This window comes from Pongo pygmaeus, chromosome 22 (genome assembly GCF_028885625.2).
Source record: "Pongo pygmaeus isolate AG05252 chromosome 22, NHGRI_mPonPyg2-v2.0_pri, whole genome shotgun sequence".
Lineage (NCBI taxonomy): Eukaryota > Metazoa > Chordata > Mammalia > Primates > Hominidae > Pongo > Pongo pygmaeus.
The window spans coordinates 38,310,703-38,332,127 of record NC_072395.2 but is presented as its reverse complement, the minus strand read 5'-3'; the positions used below and the strand labels follow the sequence as shown (position 1 = coordinate 38,332,127).

General features: G+C 40.5%; 1 protein-coding gene across 5 annotated transcripts in view; it reads left to right on the top strand.

Moving 5' to 3' along the window:
- Positions 1-15,928: 15,928 nt before the first annotated feature.
- MRPL39 (mitochondrial ribosomal protein L39) overlaps positions 15,929-21,425 on the top strand; it is a 44,732-nt gene continuing 39,235 nt past the window's right edge. For 3 of the 5 annotated variants that reach the window (XM_063659717.1, XM_054468688.2, XM_054468693.2), the window contains exons 1-3: positions 15,929-16,052; positions 16,784-16,990; positions 19,508-19,647. In XM_063659717.1, the coding sequence (XP_063515787.1) occupies positions 15,980-16,052; positions 16,784-16,990; positions 19,508-19,647 (420 nt within the window). In that variant the 5' untranslated portion in view covers positions 15,929-15,979. Of the gene's footprint in view, positions 16,053-16,488; positions 16,639-16,783; positions 16,991-19,507; positions 19,648-21,425 lie in introns of those variants that run through there. The other 2 variants (XM_054468689.2, XM_063659718.1) reach the window with 2 other exon arrangements.

The following is a 21,425-nucleotide window of genomic DNA, read 5'->3' as shown; positions in this document are numbered from 1 at the left end:
TACACATACAGTACATATACAGTACACATACAGTACACATACAGTACATACAGTACATAAACAGATCAACTGCATTAAAATGTCATGAGGGAGATTAGGAAAAGGTCTAAAAACGTTACTTGGGTGGGGGATATAATGGAAAAAGCTTGAGAACCACTGCTCTAAACTATTACAGAGTGTCATGAAACTGGGGCAAGTAAAAATTAGCCAGCCAGCCTGTTTGTAAATTAAATAATCAGTTATCAACATTTGGGCCATGTGTTATATATCACCACCTAGATTCTCAAATTCTCTTTGACAGAATGATGGAAATTTTTTATTCATGTAAGAGCACACTGGGTTGATTTTCATGCAACTTACTTGTACCTTCAGGGCCTTCTGGTGTCAAAATATTTTAGATTGCAGAGGAAAGGGATGAGAATAAAATCCACCATGGTTATCAGTGATGATTTCTATCAACAGGGAAATTCACCCAAATTGCACAAACAGCAATCAGATTGTAAGTAAGCGAAAAGTTGAAAACTGGAATTGCAAACACACTCCCTGCCTTTTTTTTTTTTTCAATGTTTATAATGTTCACTGCCCTCTAAATGTATTTCTTTATATCCCCTTCTGAGGGCATTAAATCTACACTTCCAGAGAAAACTAGAATGCCCCACCCTGCGTCCCCACCGAGGCTGTTGCCAGGTAAGACAATGCTGATTCTCCTCAGGACCCACCCCCACCACCCCAAAAAGCTGCTGGTTTTGAGTGGGGCCTAGAATGAGAAAAGGCTCTGCAGCAGGTCCAGGCTCCATGCAAACTTCTCTGCCATGTAGACCCTATGATCCAGCAGATCCAATGGTACTTGAAGTGTCAGAGGCAGATAGAGATGCTCTTTGGAGCCTTTTCAGACCCTTAAAGGTGAATCAAAGGGAAGGCCCTTAGGATTTTAGGCAAAGCTCTGTCATCCTTCGCAGATAACTAATTTCCTTTTGAGAAACAGCTTTTAGCCTCTGCTATTGTCCCTTAGTAGAGACTGAATTCTTAACCATGGGCCATTGTTACCCTGTGACCTGAGCTGCCCATTATAAGCTGAGTGTTATCTGACCCACAAAGCAATAATGTTGGGTGTGCAGAGCAGCACTCTGTTGTTAAATGGAAGTGGTATACACATGATCAGCGATCAGGCCTGTGCAGGATTTGAAGGTACAAGTAAGTTACGTGAATAAGTGGTCCAAATGTGTGTGGTCCCCACTCCTGGTACATTGCCTTCTCTCTCCCAGCCTGCACCTGTGGTCTTATTGAGAGTTCCCCCATGATCAGTTGACAAAGGAAGAGAAAACTCAGGCCTGGTTCACAAAGGATTCTGCATGATATGCAACCACCACCTAAAAATGGCAGGGGCCCAGCACTTTGGGAGGCCAAGATGTGAGGATTGCTTGAGTCCAGAAGTTGGAGACCAGCCTGGGCAACATAGCAAGACCCCATCTCTACAAAAATAAAAAATTAGCTAGGCATGATGGCACACACCTGTAGTCCCAGCTACTCGGGAGGCTGAGGTGGGAGGATTGCTTGAACTCAGAAGGTCGAGGATGCAGTGAGGTAAGATTGCTCCACTGCACTCCAGCCTGTGTGCCGAAGCAAGACACTGTCTCAAAAAAAAAAAAAAAAAAAAAAAAAAGAGTGCTGCACAGCCCCTCTCTGGGCCATCCCTGAAGGACAATGGTGAAAAGAAATCATCCCAGTAACCCCAGTAGGCATAGCTTTGAACAGTGCACTGGTTGTTCACTTTGTTTGGAAAGAGAAATGGCCAGACATGGGATTATGTACTGATTCATGGTCTGTGGCCAATGGTTTGGCTGGATGGTTAGGGACTTGGAAGCAATGTGATTAGAAAATCGGTGACCAGGTCATTTGAAAAAGAGGCATATGGAGAGACCGCTCTGAATGGGCAAAAATTGTGAAGATATGTGTGTTTCATGTGAATGCTCACCAGAGGGTGACTTCAGAAAAAGAGGATTTTAATAACCAAGGGGATAGAATGAACTATTCTGTGGATATCAGGTTGGCCTCTCTTCCCTGCCACCCATGTTATCAATCAAGAGGCTCATGAATAAAGTGGCCATGGTGGCAGGGATGGAAGTCATGCAGGGGCCCAGAAACACAGATTTCCAGTCACCAAGGCCAACCCGGCTATGGCCACAACTGACTGCTTAATCTGCCTGCGGCAGAGATCAATACGGAGTCTACCATTCCCTAGGGTGATCAGCCAGCTACCTGGTGCAGATTGATTACATTGGACTGCTTCTATCGTGGAAGGAGGACCATTTTTTTCTTACCAGAATAGATACTTACTCTAGACACAGACTTGCCTTCAATGCTTGCAATGCTTCTGCTAAAACTACTATCCACAGATTTATAGAATGCCTTATGCACCATCATGGTATTCCATACAGCATTGCTTCTGATTAAGGAACTCACTTCATAGCAAGAGACATGTGGCAATGGGCCCAGGTATATGGACTTTGCTGGTCTTACCATGTTCCCTCCTATCCTGAAGTAGCTGGCTAAATAGAACAGTGCCTTTTGAAGACTCAGTTACAGCATCAGTGACAATAGGTAATAATACCCTGCAGGGCTTGGGCAAGGCTTCCTAGAAGGCTGTATATCCTCTGAATTGGTGTCCAACATATTATGCTGCTTCTCCCATAGTTAAGATTCATGAGTTCAAGAATCAAGGGGTGGAAATAGAATTGGCACCTCTCACTATTATCCTTAGCGACCCACTAGCAAAATGTTTGCTTCCTGTTCCTGCAACCACGTGGCCTACTGGCCTAAAGGTCTTAGTTCCAGAGGGAGGAATGCTTCCACCAGGAGACACAACAATTGCATTGAATTGGAAGTTAAGATTGCCACTTGGCCACTTCGGGCTCCTCATACTCCGAATCAACGAGCAAAGAAGGGAACTACCATGCTGGCCAGGGTGACTGGTTCTCACTACCGAGGGGAAATTGGACTACTACTCCACAATGAAGGTAAGAAAGAGCATCTCTGGAATAAAGGAGATCCCTCAGAGTGTCTCTTAGTATTACCATGCCTTGTGATTACAGCCAATGGAAAACTGCAACAACAGGCCAGGAGCAGTGACTCATGTCTGTAATCCCAGCACTTTAGGAGGCCAAGGTGGGAGGATCACTGAAGGGCAGGAGTTCAAGACCAGCCTGGGCAACATAGCTAGACCCCATCTCTACGAAAAAATAAAAATTATAAAAAAAGAAAACTATAATAATCCAACCCGTGCAGGACAACTACTGGCCTAGACCCTTTAGGAATGAAGTTTCCAGTCACTCTACAAGGTAAAGAACCAGCTGAGGTGATTGCTGAAAGCAAGAGAATATAGATGGGGTAGTGGAGGAAGGTAGTTATAAATACCAACTATGGCTATGTGACCATTACAGAAATGAGGATCATGGTTATCATGAGTATTTCCTCCTTATTTTATTGTAAATATTTTGTTGTATATATACACATACATATCCATATCTATATGTGTATGTGTACATGTACATATCAAATATCATTGTTTGCTTTCCTCTCATTCCCTTATCATGTAATATAAGAATAATGACTTGACTTCCTAGTACTTAAGTACTGTTACTTCTACATCTTAGTATTTAAGTTTTGGGATATCAAGAAGAATAAGCACCACTCAAGGACGTCATCTCTTCTGTGGAAAGAGTTAGTGCATTTTCAATTGTCCACAGAACAGTTGAATCATGTTAGGTGGAATTATAATCTTGTTAATGTTTTTACTTGAAGATTAAGTATGGGTTAAGGAGAAGTGTATGGATGCCAAGTTGACAAGGGGTAGACCTGTGATAGTTAATTTTATGTGTCAATTTGACTGGGTCACGGGTGCCCAGATATCTGATTAAACATTGTTTCTGGGTGTGTCTGTGAGGCTGTTTCTGGAAGAGATGAATATTTGAATCAGTTGACTGAGTAAAACAGATTGCTTTCCCCAGTGTGGGTGGGCACCATCTAATCCATTGAGGTCATGACTAGAACAAAATTAGAGGAAGGGACAAGTCACTCTGTCTGCCTGACTGCTTGAGCACAGACATTGGTTTCTTCCCTCAGATGGGGACTTACACCATCAGTCCCCTGGTTGTCAGTCTTCAGATTTAGACTGGAGCTATACCAACTCCTTTGCTGTGTCTCCAGCTTGCCAACTGCAGATTATAGGACTTCTCAGACTCTATACTTGCATGAGCCAATTCCTTATAATAAATCTCTCTATTACAGATTACATTTATATCATCTAAATCCATATGATCTATTGGTTTGTTTCTCTGGTAAACCATAATACAGTTGTTTTTCTAAGAATGAGGTAATAACAGTCCCTTTAGTTGATACACACTTGATTCAGAAAATTGTAAAATTAAAAAACACATATAATTGCATTTAACTATGGTTATGTGCTAACCTGCTTCCCATGCCCAGATGGCTGTGCTGCCAATTCATGGCATAGCAAAGAAGTCTAGTGCCTGTTGCTGCATTAGGGAGTCTAGTGAAGGTCACTTCTGCCATTCCCACGTGAAGTAAAGTAAAAAGTCACCCAAAAATCTGGGCTAGAATCAGCCTCTAGGGTATGAAGAGGCTAGTTTCAGTAGCAATAACCTGCTTTATTGAACGACCTGACAGTGTGCTAAATGCCTTCTATGCATTAAGTGCTTTAGTCATCCCCAAATGCTATGAAGCAGGTATTATTATTAATGCAATTTTTTCATATGATTAATTGGAAGCATGAAGTGGAAATAAACTTGCCCAAAGTTACAAGGCCAAGAAGTGGAGAGCAGGGATTTGCATGTAGGCAGCTTGGCTCTGCAGCCTATGTTATATTAGACACTCAGAGGCAGTTCATGATGGTTGCATTCAGCTGGTTTTGGGTGGTCAGAACCCAGCTGTGTCTTCTCCCCAGGCATGTCAAGATTGACGGGAAGAGGCAAGCGTCATGATTAATGGACTAGGAATTAGGCATCCTCTCAGAAGGCCAGACAGACAGGTCAGAAATTTTCTTAACAGCTTTATTGAGATATAATTCACATACCATACAATTCACCCATTTAAAGTGTAAATTCAATATTGTTTAATATATTTACAGGGATGTGCAACCACCACTGCATCTAGTTTTAGAACATTTTAGTCCCTCCTAGAAGAAACCTAGTACCCATTAGCAGTCACTCCCCATTTCCCAGCCTACTTCTCCAGTCCTAATCAATTACATATCTACTTTCTGTCTCTGTAGCTTTCCCTATTCTGTACATTTAATGGAAATGAAATTATAAAACGCACGATTTTTTGTAATAGACTTCTGTCATTTAACATAATATTTTCTAGATTCATCCATGTTGTAGCATATATCGTACTTCATTCCTTTTTGTGAGTAATATTCCATTGTATGGATATACCACATTTTGTTTCCCATCCATCAGTTGATGGACAGTTGGTTGGTTTCCACTTTTTGGCTACTGTGAATAATACTGCTATGAATATGCATGTACCATTTTTAGTATGGACATACATTTTCATTTCTCTTGGTTTCTTTTTTTCTTTTTTAAGAGATGGAGTCTCACCATGTTGCCCAGGCTGGTCTCAAACTTCTGGGCTCAAGTGATCCTCCTGCCTCAGCCTCCCAAAGTGCAGGAACTACAGGTATGAGCCATTCTACCTGTATTCTCTTGGTATTTATGTAGAAATTGAATTGCTAGGTCACATGAGAACTCCATGTTCAACACTTTGAGGAAATGCCAGCCTGTTTTCTAAATCAGCTGTACTGCTTTACATTCCCACAGGCAGTGTGTGAGGCCTCCAGTATATCTACCTCCTCAGTAATACTTGTGAATATTGGCCTCTTTAATTATAGCCATTCTAGTGGGTATAAGGTAGTATCTCATTTTACTTTTACGTACATTTCCCTGAGGTTAATGATGTTGGGCATCCTACTGCTTTTCATGCCTCTTCCTAGTTTGTTGAATGTTTATTAGGTTGAGCAATTCCCTTCTATTTGTAATTTATTGAGCTTTTTTTTAATCGTGAAAGAGTGTTGAATGTTGTAAAATATCTTTTTTGTATCTATTTAGATGATCACATAGTTTTTGTTCTTTATTCTGTTATATGGTATATTATACATTGATTATATTGATATGTTAAAACATTTTTATATGTTGCTGGGTTAGGTTTGCTAGAATTTTGTTGAAGAATTTTTCCTTCTATATTCCTAAGGGCTACTGATCTGTAGTTTTACTTTGTTCTGTTTTCTTGTGATTTCTTTGGTTTTGGCGTCAGGGTAATTCTAATTCTGGCATCATAAAGTGAGTTAGAAAGTGTTCCCCCTTCTTCTACCTTTTGAAAGAGTTTGTAAAGAATTGGTATTAATTCTCCTTTGAATGTTTTGCAGATCTCATCAGTAAAGCCATCTGGACCCGTCTTTTACTGATGGAACATTTTGAAATGACTAATTTGAGCTCTTTATTTTGTGTAGGCCTATTCAGATTTTCTATTTCTCCCACTACATTTTTGGTAATTGCATCTTTCTAGGAATTTGCCCATTTCATCTAAGCTATCTAATTTGTTGGCATATAGTTGTTCATAGTTTTCCTTATAACCCTTTTATTTCTGTAAGATTGGTAGTGGTGTGGCCTCTTTCATTCCTGATTTTTAATAATTTATATTTTCTCTTTTGTCAGTAGCTAAAGGGTTGTCAATTTTGTTTAACTTCTCAAAAAAATCAACTTTTTGTTTGGATTTTCTGTGTTGTTTCTCTAGTCTCTATTTCATTGGTTTGTGCTTGAATCTATATAATTTCCTTTCTTCCACTAGCTTCGGGTTTAGTTTGATCTTCTTATTCTATCTCCTTAAAGTGTAATGCTGAAGTCTTATAAAATGTGGGTGTTTGTAGCTATAAATGTAAGAAGAAACGGGGACGATTTTTGTCTGAAGAAGATTTAATAGTCTGATAGAAATCTCCTGGTAAGACTAAATTACATATAGTGTTACCTGGATGCTTTGCTTATCCTCATTCTATGGCAGAGAAGCGTTCAAAATGCACAAGTGAAATCCATAAACTCCAGTAGAACATTTGTTTTAGAAGTGACGATTAGTTAAAGAGTTCATATGATTTTTAATTTTGAAGGATGAATTATTTGATGACAATTGTGAAACAGTCTCAAACCTGACATGTGTGGCAATTCTGCAGTCTGAGAAATTGCTACTGGCATTTGCAAGCATGGCAGAAATTTAATAAACTGTCGCCAAACCATTTGCTTGTTTGAATGCCAAGGTTTCCTTCCCCACATCACATGCAGTGTCCTGTTGCCAACAGTTATCAAAATACTCCCACAGTTGTCACAGAGAGAATTGTTCAGGGAGTTATTTTTTCTTTATTCTTCTTGTCCTTATATTTCATTGCCTTACCACTTCTATTTGGGGATTTATTTGAGCAATCCAAATACCATCAGTATGGAACAGTTAGATATTAAATAATGGATTACAAAATAATATTTGAGATATAGCTATAGACATATAGATAGTACAAAAAGATTAAGAAGGAAGACTTTTATGCTTTACTCCCTAAATTATTCTTAGTTTGAATTTTGATAGGGAGACTACATTGTCTGTGGAATGTAAAACAACAAAAAAATGTAAAAACAATTAGGAGACAGGGAATCAAGAGGAAAGTACTAAGAAAGGTCCAGCTAGATAAACTCATTCTAATTAAAGATATGCAATTGTGTGGTGGAAAAGGTAATAACAGGATTTAGAGATAAAATCCAGCCCTTTGGATGACAGATTGACAAGAAGTTGAAATTACGGGCTCTGGGTTTGCATTTTCTGTGATGACCCCAGTAGATAAGTGCCAGACTAGGTTTGACAAGGTCTTGAATATGAAACAGAAAAGGTGGAAGATTAGAGGGTGTGACTCTGGACCTCAGTCACAAACGCAAAGATGCATGAAGGTGTCGCCTTTTATCACCAGGATAATATTCACAACTGCTATCTAAAAGAAACATATTTCTGCTGTGTCTTGTGTGGTAATGGCTTTGATGGACACTTGGCAGTCTCTATCAAAATGTCATATGCATGTAACCTTGACCAAGCAGTTCCATTGCTAGGAACCTCTTCTGAAGAAATACTTACACCAGTGCACAGATATTACATAGACAGATGCTCACTGCAGCAAAATACTTTAAATATCCTAAGTGTACATCAGAGAGAGAGAGAGAGAGAGAGGGAGAGAAAGAGAGTATGGTTAAGTAAATTATAATTCAACTTAATTTAGGTCATAGGGCTACAAAGGGGAGAGCTGGGATCAAACCTAGGCTTTTCCCCCTCACTATACCACATTTCAGGAGTTAGTCAGTGGGTGCAGGTGGCTTTTGGGTGATCAGGACCCATCTGTGTCTTCTTCCCAGGATAGGTCAAGATTGGATGGTGGGGAGGGGAGGGAAGGCAGGCAAGTGTCAAAGCTAAGAGAGGAGGAATAAGGCAGACCGGGTTGGGAATTTCAAACAACAATGAAGGAATAGGAAAAAAATTACATATAATTAAGGGGAAGGGGTTCTGAAGGAAAGTATCTTGTTTGACCAAAAGAGGATACCTTAATCAACTCTAACTCTACTCCCAAGGAACCATGAACACCCCCACCTCTAAAAGACTCTGAATGAGCTTGCTGTTAGTCTAATAGGCTTTCTTGCTCTGAAATAGGATGAGGGACCAGGGAGAAGTTTACTTTTGAAGAATGTATTAGTTCCTTTTCATCAAAGAAAATCCATATTAACATGTGTTTGAGGGATTAGTACTTCTTTGACTTTCTAAGAATGGGAGCCGAAGTCTTGCAGTGTTCACAAAGCTATGAAATGAAGGATTTGGTGTGACTGCTGCAGGGTGGGATGATTCAGAGCGTTTTTCTTTTTCTTTTTTTTCTTTTTTCTTTGGTTTTTTTTTTTTTTTTTTTTTTTTTTTTTTGAGACAGAATCTCACTCTCTCACCCAGGCTGGAGTGCAGTGGCGCCATCTAGGCTCACTGCAAGCTCCGCCTCCTGGGTTCACGCTGTTCTCCTGCCTCAGCCTCCCGGAGTAACTGGGACTACAGGCCCCCGCCACCACGCTCGGCGAATTTTTTTTTTTTTTTTTGTATTTTTAGTAGAGACGGGGTTTCACTGTGTTAGCCAGGATGGTCTCGATCTCCTGACCTCGTGATCCACCCCATCTCGGCCTCCCAGAGTGCTGGGATTACAGGCATGAGCCACCGCGCCCGGCCGATTAAGAGCGTTTTAAAGACCACAGGCCAATTTCAGGAGTCCTGGCATTTTCTGCATTCTCTGGCGTTTCCAATGACCCCAGATGCTATACTGGCATTTTGTATGACCTTGAACCAAATACTAGCCTTTCTGTGATTCATCTTCTCTACCTATTAAAAGAAGGGAGTGGAATTATGATCTGTACTATCTCTTCGAGTTGTGATGTTTATAATTTTCAACATTTACCATATCATCAACATTTTAAATAAACATTACTTAGTACTTATCAATGAGGGTTGGAAACAAAAATTAACACAATTCATATATATACATATATGTACATATATTATAGTTTTCTGTGAATGAAACAAAAATATTTTGTACAAGAAAGTCTATCTGTGATCTGTGTCCTTGGTTCTCCCCTTACTATTAGGAAATTTCTGATAAGAAAGAGATGGTTTGAGGAGAAATGATAAATGATAGCTGAAGGAGTGGACTATGTATATATATATCTTTGTATTCATCTGCCTTTCATTTTTCCAGAACCCTCTCACCCCCTCCACCCCTATGTGCGTGCACACACACACACACACACACACTCCATTGCCCCCTCAGCTCACAACAGAGTTGATAAGGAATAATGTTGAAATAAAAGCACCGCTACCAAAACAGATATGTAGACCAATGGAACAGAATGGAGGCCTCAGAATAACACCACACATCTACAACCATCTCATCTTTGACAAACCTGACAAAAACAAGCAATGGGGAAATGATTCCCTATTTAATAAATGGTGCTGGGAAAACTGGATGAAGGAAGCTGAAACTGGATCCCTTCCTTACACCTTACACAAAAATTAACTCGGGATGGATTAACGACTTAAATGTAAGACCTAAAACCATAAAAACACTAGAAGAAAACCTAGACAATTACATTCAGGACATAGGCATGGCAAAGACTTCATGACTAAAACACCAAAAGCAATGGCAACAAAAGCCAAAATTGACAAATGGGATCTAATTAAACTAAAGAGCTTCTGCACAGCAAAAGAAACTATCATCAGAGTGAACAGGCAACCTAGAGAACGGCGGAAATTTTCACAATCTACACATCTGACAAAAGGCTAAGATCCAGAATCTACAAAGAACTTAAACAAATTTACAAGAACAAACCCCATCAAAAAGTGGGCAAATGATATGAACAGATACTTCTCAAAAGAAGATATTTATGCAGCCAACAGACATATGAAAAAATGCTCGTCATCACTGGTCATCAGAGAAATGCAAATCAAAACCACTATAAGATACTATCTCATGCCAGTTAGAATGGTGATCATTAAAAAGTCAGGAAACGACAGATGCTGGAGAGGATGTGGAGAAATAGGAACGCTTTTATGCTGTTGGTGGGAGTGTAAATTAGTTCAACCATTGTGGAAGATAGTGTGGCGATTCCTCAAGGATCTACAACTTTAAATACCATTTGACCCAGCAATGCCAATACTGGGTATATACCCAAAGGATTACAAATCATGCTACTATAAAGACACATGCACACATATGTTTATTGCAGGACTATTCACTATAGCAAAGACTTGGAACCAACCCAAATGTCCATCAACAATAGACTGGATAAAGAAAATGTGGCACATATATACCATGGAATACTATGCAGCCATAAAAAAGGATGAGTTCATGTCCTTTGCAGGGACATGGATGAAGCTGGAAACCATCATTCTCAACAAAATATCACAAGGACAGAAAGCTAAACACTATGTTCTCACTCATAAGTGGGAGTTGAACAATGAGAACACATGGACACAGGGAGGGGAACATCACACACCGGGGCCTGTTAGGGGGTAGGGGGCTGGGGGAGGGATAGTGTTAGGAGAAATAGCTAATGTAAATGACGAGTTGATGGGCACAGCAAACCAATATGGCACATGTATACCTATGTAACAAACCTGCACGTTGTGCACATGTACCCTAGAACTTAAACTATATATACGTGTATATATATGTGTATATATACACGTATATATATAAAGAAATAAAGGTACCATTTAGCCTCATGACACCACATACCAAGAGAAAAAAAAATCCACGTGTTGCACCTGCCTATTCATCTCTTTTTATTTCACAGCAATTTGTCCTCAGGTGGAAGTAGAGGGTGTTGATCCCTGATATGAGATAATTGATACAAATGTGTTTTTATTATGTAGACATGTAAAATGCATGTCAAATGCTTCTGCAATTATTTGATTCCCAGAATACAGCTTAGTTTGTATGCTTCCTAGACCTTCAATTACAGGCAGTGTAACTGACTCAGGGCCCCAGCTGCTGAACTCTGAAATAACATGTTTGCTTTGAGGCAAACATGCTTCCTGCTTCCCAGGGGCTCCTCCCAGCCAAAGACTCAGCACAGTGGGGACACTGAGGCATGCCCACTTTGGCTTTGGGGATTCACCTGATGATCTTGCTGAAACTTCATTAGACTGCACTGGTGGTCAAGAATGTGTTCATTCAATTTTCCTTCCTTCTCTTCTTCATATGGAGTCAGCCTTACCTGGCCACCTTCCCCTTTTCCCTTACAAACATTTCTCCGAACAAATTCCTTGCATACTTACCTCTGTCTTTGTATCTGTTCTTTAGAGTATCTAGACTGACACAAACTGATTAAAAGTACAGCTTTGCAAGGCACAGAACCATATGTTTGGTTCTGTGTTATCTTGCATGTTGGGTCAGTAGGAGGAACATAAAGGATATATAATGGGGTAGCTGATAGAGGCATCGAGAACTCTCAACAGTGGTATCCTGTGTGGGGTTTTGGTAAGAACTTGTGAATCAAGAAAAGAACTGAGAGTGAAACTTTTCATTAGGCAGCTTTAAATTAAAAGACAAAATTTCCCAACAAGTAAATGTATAATGATTTGAAAATGTAAAATCAAATATTTGGATTTAAAAAGCATATAAATTTGAGAACAAATAAAGTATAGGGTTTGGAGACAGCCAGATCTGAGTTTGAGTCTCAGATCATCTTTGCGATCTTGGGAAAATTACTGTGTTAGTGGATTTTTTTTTCTTTTGGAACAGGATCTCACTCTGTCATTTAGGCTGGAGTGCAGTGGTGCAATCACAGCTCACTATAGCCTCGACTTCCTGGGCTCAGGTGATTCTCCCACCTCAGCCTCCCAAGTACCACCACATCCAGCTGATTTTCTGTATTTTTTTTTTTTTTTTTTTTTTTTTTTTTTTTTTGTAGAGACAGGGTTTTGCCAAGTTATCAAGACTGGTCTCCATCTCCTGAGCTCAAAGGATCCGCTCACTTCAGCCACTCCACAGTGCTGGGATTACAAGAGTGAGCCATCAAATTTGGCCTTGTTATTGAATCTTGATTCCAGTGATTTGCATTCCTCCTTGAATGTGAAGTATATGACCTCATTTACTGGCTCCCTGCAGGAGGCATCCTACTTGATTGACATTGGTCTTGACCAGGGGACTTGCTGGGGCCAGGGGACTGTGTGGCTGAGACACAGGTGAGTCTGAACAGAAGCTCTTAACAGCCAGTGCACAAGGTGGTTAACTGCATTCTTTTCCCTCTGCCACAAGAAGCACAAGACCAAGCAGGGGCTGCTTCTACGTCCTGGATTCTGGAATAAAGTTGCAGAGCCGCAATTGGCTGGTAGCTGCCATCACTGACAGCCAACATAAGCAAAATAAACTTTCATGGTTGAAAACCACTGAAGTTATTCTCCAAAGTTTTGATGTTGAAACATTTCAGAATAAAGTTGAAGGAGTAGTTCAACTAAAGTCCTCACTTAGATTCTCTAATTGTTAACATTTTGCCACATTTGCTAAATTTGTCTTGTTCCCTCCCTCAATATAGAGCTCCCTGTTTTTGCTGAAACATTTGAGAGTTTGTTATAGGCATAGTGATATTTGGTTCCTAAATATTTTAATATATATACCTTAAGAATAAGGATTATTTTCTATATGACCATGACACTATTATCATATCCAAGAAGTATAACATTGATATAATATTATTTAGTATGCAGTTCAAGTTTCTCTGTCACAATAACATTCTTTGTAAATTTTTTTTCCTGATCCAAAACCTAGCGAGGATCATGCATTGATAATAACTGTATATTTCTTTAGTCTCCTTTAATTTAGGACAGTTTATTAACTATTTGGGGGTTCATCTTTCATAAAACTTACATTTTTGAAGAGTTTAGGTCAGTTGTTTTGTAGAATATATCGCTTTTTGGATATACCTGATTTCCTCATAATTCTTTAGATTCAGGTTAAATATTTATGTTAGGAATACTCCATAGATTATATTGTTTATATCACAACCAAGAAGCACAAATAATGTCAGATTGTCTCATTTTGGGTGATGATAAGTTTGACCACTTGACGATGATATCTACTAGATTTCTCCATTGAAAAGTTTCATTTATCCATTTGTATTTTGTCAGTAATTTGTGAGGTGATACTTAGAGACTATGTGAATATATTGATCCTCAACAAACTTTCTCTATTGATTTTAGCATCTATTGACGATCCCTTCCTGTACCAATGGTTACATTGGTAGATGCAGAATGGTGATTTTCCCTATTCTATTATTCCTATGACTTTTATTATCTGGCATTCTTTTGTACAGAAAACTCTCTTCACTCTTTCCACACTGATTTATTCTTGAGTATCATTATGGATTCATGAACTTTTAGTACACATGTCATAATATTTCAGCGTTATTCTTTTTGTTATCAAACTCTCCCAAATTTGGACAGCGGGAGGACCTTCGAGCTTGGTCCCCGTCCTTTTTAACATGTTTCTGTTTGTCTGTATTTTATAGTTAGTTGTAGGCTTTCTGGCACAGTAATGATCCAGGCTTATCTTAGATATTTACTGTTACAGACTTGATACTTTTTATTTGGCAGAGACATTGACAGAGTGAGACTAAGATTTGGGGAGCTGGTTGATAAAGAAGGCAAGATAAAGAAGATTCAGAGTAAGAAAATATTTGGGGGGAATTCTTGGCCAAAGATTTACCTCGGGTATGTCTCTCAAGCTCTTAAAACCTCAATTTCTTTTCCTGGAATATGAAGATTATTATGCCAGTTGCTCAGGTAGGTTGTGAAAATTAATAAACCAAGCCCTATGATAGGCACATAGTATTTTTTGGCCATTATCACTAGTGACAACCTTTCAACTAGGTTAATTTCTCATACTGGTGAACTCCAATTACCTGCCTCCAGTGGGCTTGTGATCAAACTTGCTTAAGTTTATGTTCAGAGGCTTTGCTTAAATGTGGCTTTGCTTAAGACTTAGAACATCTTAGTCTTTGCCTAAGATGTTCTAAGGGCACTAGAGTGTTTCTAGGTAAGGTTAAATGGGTACAGGCTCTAAAAGGCCGATGAAACAGACAGCTTTCATGGGAACTGTATGCAAATTTGAGGAAGCAAAAGATACACCCGCCCTCCAACACTATATGTATATATGTACATTTCGTGGTTTGAATTAGGATCTTAAATGAAATGTAGCCTGGTAAAATGTAGACTGGATGTAAATCCAAGCTCCGTCACTTACATTTCCCATTTTAAAAAGTGAAGATACACTTTCCCGGCGCAGTGGTTGTGAATGTAATATTTGGGCCAAGGAGATGGTCAATCCATCGTGGCGCAGGGTCATATTTGTACCTTAGGCGGCACTTCCATCTGGTGGCGGCGCATTCCAATTGCAAGGCAAAGGACAGAGTGGGGGAAAGGCTGAATTCGACACCCTTAAGTAAAGCCACAGAATTAAACTACTGTAAATCAAAATATTCCCATCCTGTACCTACTGAGTGCTTACTTCAAATAACACTCCCGTCCTGGTAGGACAGAAAAATTAGACAATGAGCTGAAGTTTGCCTGCGAGGGCATTCATTCATTCATTCATTCAAGAAACATTCGTTGAGCGCTGACTGCGCTGTGCTCTGTTATGGGCGCTTGGGATACATCAGTGGACTAGAGACAAAAATTCTGCCCCGGGACGCCTTCTCCTATACATCCTATACTATATAAACTAAACTAGAAAATTTGTAAAGAGCTCTTACGAATTACAACGTCCTCTCCAAAGTCAAGGGGACGTGTTCCGAGGCCTCTATTACCACAGCTAAGCGGAGAACCGGGGTGCAGACCCACTCCAGCCGAACTAAGAACCTATCCGGCACAATTGAAAGTTAAGCCACGCGCTAGAAGATGTCATCGCTGACAAAATAGAAGACGCCTTCCCCATTCCCCGACCCCGCACCCCTCCACCAAGAAATCCATATATTCTTTTAGGGAAGCAAGCGCTTCACCTGGGTGGCCGGGATCGAACCCGCGGAGGGCTGAAGGCGGAGGGCAACGACGCCTGTGGAACTCTGTTTCCCAGCAGAGCCTACGTGGTGGGTGGCAGGCCGACCGCCCTGCGGGCCCTGCACCTCTGGGTAGGTGACCGGCCCAGGTATCGAGCACAGGTAACGCGCCCCGGCTCCGAGTCTCGGGGTCTCAGCCACTGAATCCCCAGCGAGGCCTGACGTCCCCCGGTGGAGGCGAGCAGTCTGAGTGCTGGGTCCGGAACAGAACTGTCCTGCGGAACTCCGAGTGCGCGCTCGGTTTCCGGGGGAGGAGGGCGGAGAAGGACTTGCGCGCGACAGTTCTCACCACTGCTATGGAGGCGCTGGCCATGGGTGCCCGGGCGCTGCGGCTCTGGCGGGTCGCACCCGGTGGCGGGATCAGCTGGAGTGAGTTTCAGAGGCCATGGGGACAGGGAGCGAGGCCTAAAAGTGGTGTCTGTCTAGATTGGGCCTGAGGCGGGGCCGGGGAGGTTCCGCCGGGCAGAGGAAGGAGGAGGGTTTCTCAGTCCCTCCGCGGCGGTCGCCCTTGCACAACTTGGGAGGACAAATTTATGGGAACGAGGGGCTGGCGGAGGGCAGGGGCAAGGGCAGGGGTCGGAGCCAGGCCGCGGGAGGAGCTTGGGCAGCCTCTGGGAAGCAGCGCACGTTCGGTGCACATCTGTCCATGTCTTCCCAAGGAATACTCGTACTTGCCTTGGCAGGTTCCCTGATATGGCCTTTGGGAAATAAACTCAGCATTTCTCATCCTGGGTATTGATAGTTTTGGTGTGGGACCTTTAGTTTCCTGAAATTTTCTTGGTTTTCTTCAGACCCTGTCAAACCGACCACTTTGTTCACCTTCCCAATGACTGTAGTCCAGTTTTGACTCCGTTTCCTGATTACTTTTTCACCTTCTTGTAAAGCACTGATTGGAAACACGACACAGGAAATTGGTGGGAAATAGCGATCTGATGTGAAAGAGCCAAATTTAAAGGTAGAGGCACGTATCTGGGCCAGCTCTGTTTCTTCCGCTGGTGTTTGTTAATATTACACATTGGTTTAATTTTACCTCTGAGCGCACTTTTGGCAGTACGTTAATCATTTTTTCAGTTTTCATATTTATTGTAACTTCTCCACAGGATTTATAGCAACATCACCAGCTTCTCAGCTGTCACCGACAGAATTGACAGAAATGCGGAATGATCTCTTTAATAAAGAGAAAGCCAGGCAGTTATCATTAACTCCCCGAACTGAGAAGATAGAAGTTAAGCATGTTGGGAAAACTGACCCCGGTACTGTCTTCGTGATGAATAAAAACATTTCAACTCCTTACAGTTGTGCCATGCGTAAGTAGCAGAATCAGGTTACAGTTTTGACCCTTTTACTTAAGCTGTGTGGAAGAACTGGTGCAGGAGACAGGATGTTGTAATTACTTCTGGTCATCTTCGGCCATGGCAGTCCCTTTATACCAAAATCCTTTCTTGAGACCTGCATGGTGACTGCTCCCACCACATCACAGCCCTAGCTAAAAAGAGCAAGCAAATCCCAGTTACTTGGGAGGCTGAAGCAGGAGGATAGCTTGAGGCCAGAAGTTCAAGACCAGCCTGGGCACCATAGCCACCCTGTCTCTCAAAAAATAAAAATAAAAATAAATTAGCCAGATGTGGTGGGTGCAGAAGTCCTTGGACTTCCCAGAGGTTCTTTATCTGGCACCTTATTGTCTATTCACTGTCCCTGTAGCTCTGGAGAGTACTCTGAGTATTGCAAGGTTGGCACTGTAGTGCACAGATTGTCCTGCCTGGCGCTTGTTTGAATCTGGCTTTGTTTATGGTACTAGATAATTTTCTGGCAGAAAGTGGCCAGACCTGAGTGCATTGTTACTAGGGTGCTTTCTCCTTTAATTTAATTTAATTTTAGAGATGGGGGTCTGACTCTGCTCCCAGGCTGGAGTGTAGTGGTACTATCATAGCTCACTGAAACTCCTAGCCTCAGCCTACCAAGTAGCTGGGACTGTAGGCGCCCACCACCACACCTGGCTAATTTATTTTTATTTTTGAGAGATAGGGTGGCTGTGGTGCCCAGGCTGGTCTTGAACTTCTGACCTCAAGCTCTCCTCCTGCTTCAGCCTCCCAAGTAGCTGGGATTTGCTTGCTCCTTTTAGCTAGGGCTGTGATGTGGTGGGAGCAGTCATTGTGCAGGTCTCAAGAAAGGATTTTGGTGTAAAGGGATTGCCATGGCCACAGATGATGAGCTTTTTTTGCCACCTTTTTCTTTCTCGCCTCTTCATTGTATAGCCTAACTTACATCTATCATCTGCTTTCCACTTGGCTCTCTCTGTGTTGTATTTTTGTTTACATTTATATGTACATGTGGTAAATGTGTGAGTGGGAATGTGCATGGGGTGAATGTGATTGGGGTAAAAGTATTTATTTATATCTTAAAGGAGACAACTGTGCCCCATGTGTGATTTGGTGTGGAAATGAAGGGAATAAGAACTTCTATATTTTATTTTTGATCAAAATGTTTTGATAGTACCTTTGATAGAACTGGTAATATTTAAATTAAAGAAGCCCCAAAACAGATACAGGCATGACTAGCTGCATTGCTTAAACTTTTGGAAAACTCAGTAACGATTCCATTTAAGTAATTAACAACTTTAGTTATCAGCTTAAACTGGCCTAGAGAGTGTACACTCACTCTTAATCTTCCTTCACTCTGGCATTTGAATTAGTACTTATAAATATTTACTCATTTGGTTTTCAAGTATTTCTGGAACCTCTGTGATATGATAGGCATTAGGACTACAGAGGAGGATAAGACAAAACTCAGGCCCTTAAGGAGCTTTATACACATCACATGTAGTGATGAAGCTTCTGAAGCATCCTCAGCATGACCCCTGCCATGAGACGTTCTTGTCATTCATGCTTGCAGTCATTCAGTAAACTGTTATTGAATACCTGCTATATTCCAGGCCTGGTGCTAGGCTCTGGATATACTGATGAGTGAGCAAAATAGACATGATCCCTGACTTTACGGGTTTTATGTAGTGGTTGATTATTTAGACCCTGTAGTTTGACTACTTTTGTGAGTAGCTGTGTAATTGCAGAACATCTAATTGGCATTAACAGTTGGCATTGCATTCTGGGATGATGAAACAGACCAGAGCTGATTGGCATATCTGGGAATTAATATTAATTATTAAAAAATGGTAACTACTGTATTTAACTTGAAGCGTCTATGTCATGGAAATAAGAGATGGTTTGGGAGCAAGACTCAAAACCAATCTAGAACTGATTTTTGTAGGTATGTATTAATATATTTCCCTTTTCTTTTGAGTTGTGTGGGTATCTATCCAAATATATCCATGATGCTGCTCTCTGAATATTCAAGTGTAACTTTTTTCATTAACAATTAGCAAATTAATTTCAAATAGATGTAGCCTGAACGAATTTTGTAAATGGTTTGGGTAATTTTGTTAATAACCAATAAGACCTTGAGTATATTGGCTATTATTTTATTTATTTATTTATTTATTTTTGAGACAGAGTCTCGCTCTGTCACCCAGGCTGGAGTGCAGTGGTGTGATCTCGGCTCACTGCAACCTCTGCCATCTTGGTTCAAGCGATTCTCCTGCTTCAGCCTCCCAAATAACTGGGATTACAGGCGCGTGCCCCCACACCTGGCTAATTTTTGTAGGGTTTTTTTTTTTTTAATTGATTATAAATGTAATATACTTTTTTTCTCTAAAAAGGACAGTCTGCAGAATCTTGCCTTTCCATTGTTTTATTTCTAAATATAGCACTTAAACATGTAACTTTTCACTCTGGATTTTGTTAGATAATCAATCTGTTTTAAATTTCTAGATTTAAGTGAGTGGTATTGCAGGAAGTCCATTCTGGCTCTGGTGGATGGACAGCCTTGGGACATGTATAAGCCTTTAACAAAGTCCTGTGAAATCAAATTTCTTACTTTCAAAGATCGTGATCCAGGAGAAGTGAATAAGGTATTTCTATCTCTACATTCTTTTTCTATTTCCCCAGTGTCTTCACCTTTTTATTAAGACCTGTTTTCTATGGGGTATAACGTAAAAATATGGCCAAGTTCAAATGTTGTATTGTACTCTTTAGTCAATGTTTTACCTGTTAGATTAGGCACTTTTGTAGTTCAAAAAATATCAGTGGCATCAATTTGTGGGTATTTTTGTATGCTATGTCTTTTATATTCATATCTTTGTTCAACTTACATTCATTAATCACTCTCTATATTGTGGGTGATTCCATTTCCACTGCTACTGCTTGAATTCAGCCTTTGACCATCTTATCTAGATGATTTCAATAACTTTTTAACTCTTTCTGCTTACCCATCCCCCCACTTTTTTTTTCGGTACTTAAAAGTTGTTCTATGTCTTTTATATTCATATCTTTGTTCAACTTACATTCATTAATCACTCTCTATATTGTGGGTGATTCCATTTCCACTGCTACTGCTTGAATTCAGCCTTTGACCATCTTATCTAGATGATTTCAATAACTTTTTAACTCTTTCTGCTTACCCATCCCCCCACTTTTTTTTTCGGTACTTAAAAGTTGTTCTTTTACAGGTATATAACAGCTTTATTAAGTGACTTGTCCAAGGATCATGTCACTTACACCTAAAGAACTTGCCTACCTGTTAACATTCATATAGCTTTCCAGGCCCTGTGTAGTCTGTTCCCAGCCTGCCTTTCCAGCTTGGCCTCCCCCTGCCTCTTCCCACTTCCTTCTTGCTCTGGCCTCTTTAGAGTACTTGGTCACTGTATTAGTCCATTTTCACATGGCTATAAAGAACTCCCTGAGACTGGGTAATTTATAAAGAAAATAAGTTTAATTGACTCAATTTTTCATGGCTGGAGAGGCTTCAGGAAACTTAATCATAGTAGAAGGAGAAGCAGGAACATCTTACACGGAGGCAAGAGAGAGAGTGAGGAGGGGAACGGCCAAACACCTTTAAACCATTAGATCTCATGAGAACTCACTCACTATCATGAGAACAGCCTGGGGGAAACTGCCCGATGATCCAGTCACCTCCTACCAGGTCTCTCCTTCGTTCAAGATGAGATTTGGGAGGGAACACAGAGCTAAACCATATCAGTCACTAATGGTTTATGCTGTGTTATCCACCTTGCTTTTGTTGATGCTTTCGTCAAATGTGAGCATTTTCTTTTCTCTCTATTAAAATCCTATTTGTTTTTTACAATTCAATTAAAAGGCCATCTGCTTTGTGGAACCTTCTAAGTTTCTGCTTGTCAAAATCGATCCTCTTTTCTCTAAGGTCTCACACAACTTGGCTAGTCTCTAGATATGATATTTTAATTTTGTCTTGTAACATAAACGGTTGAATGTGAAGATAGGGACCATTTCCCTTATTGGACCTAGTTCTTGATATACATACAGTAGGTGTTTAATAAATATTTGTTGAAATAGTTGAACAAGAAAATGATAGAAATGACAGTAATAGCCAACAATGAGTATGTATGTATTATGTATCAGGCACTGTTCTAGGTGATTTACAGATATTAACTCATTTAGCCTTCATACAAACTCTGTGAGTTCTTGCTGTTCTCCCCATTTTCCCGATGAATAAACTGAGACAAAGAGAAGTTCAGCAGCTTGACCAAGGTTACTGATTTAGGAAATAGTGGAGCCCAGATTTGAACCTAGGCATTCTGACTGGAGTTCAACAGACATTTAAAGACATTTAGGTAGGATAGATGAAGAAGTACATGTTGCTACTTGCCTTTAA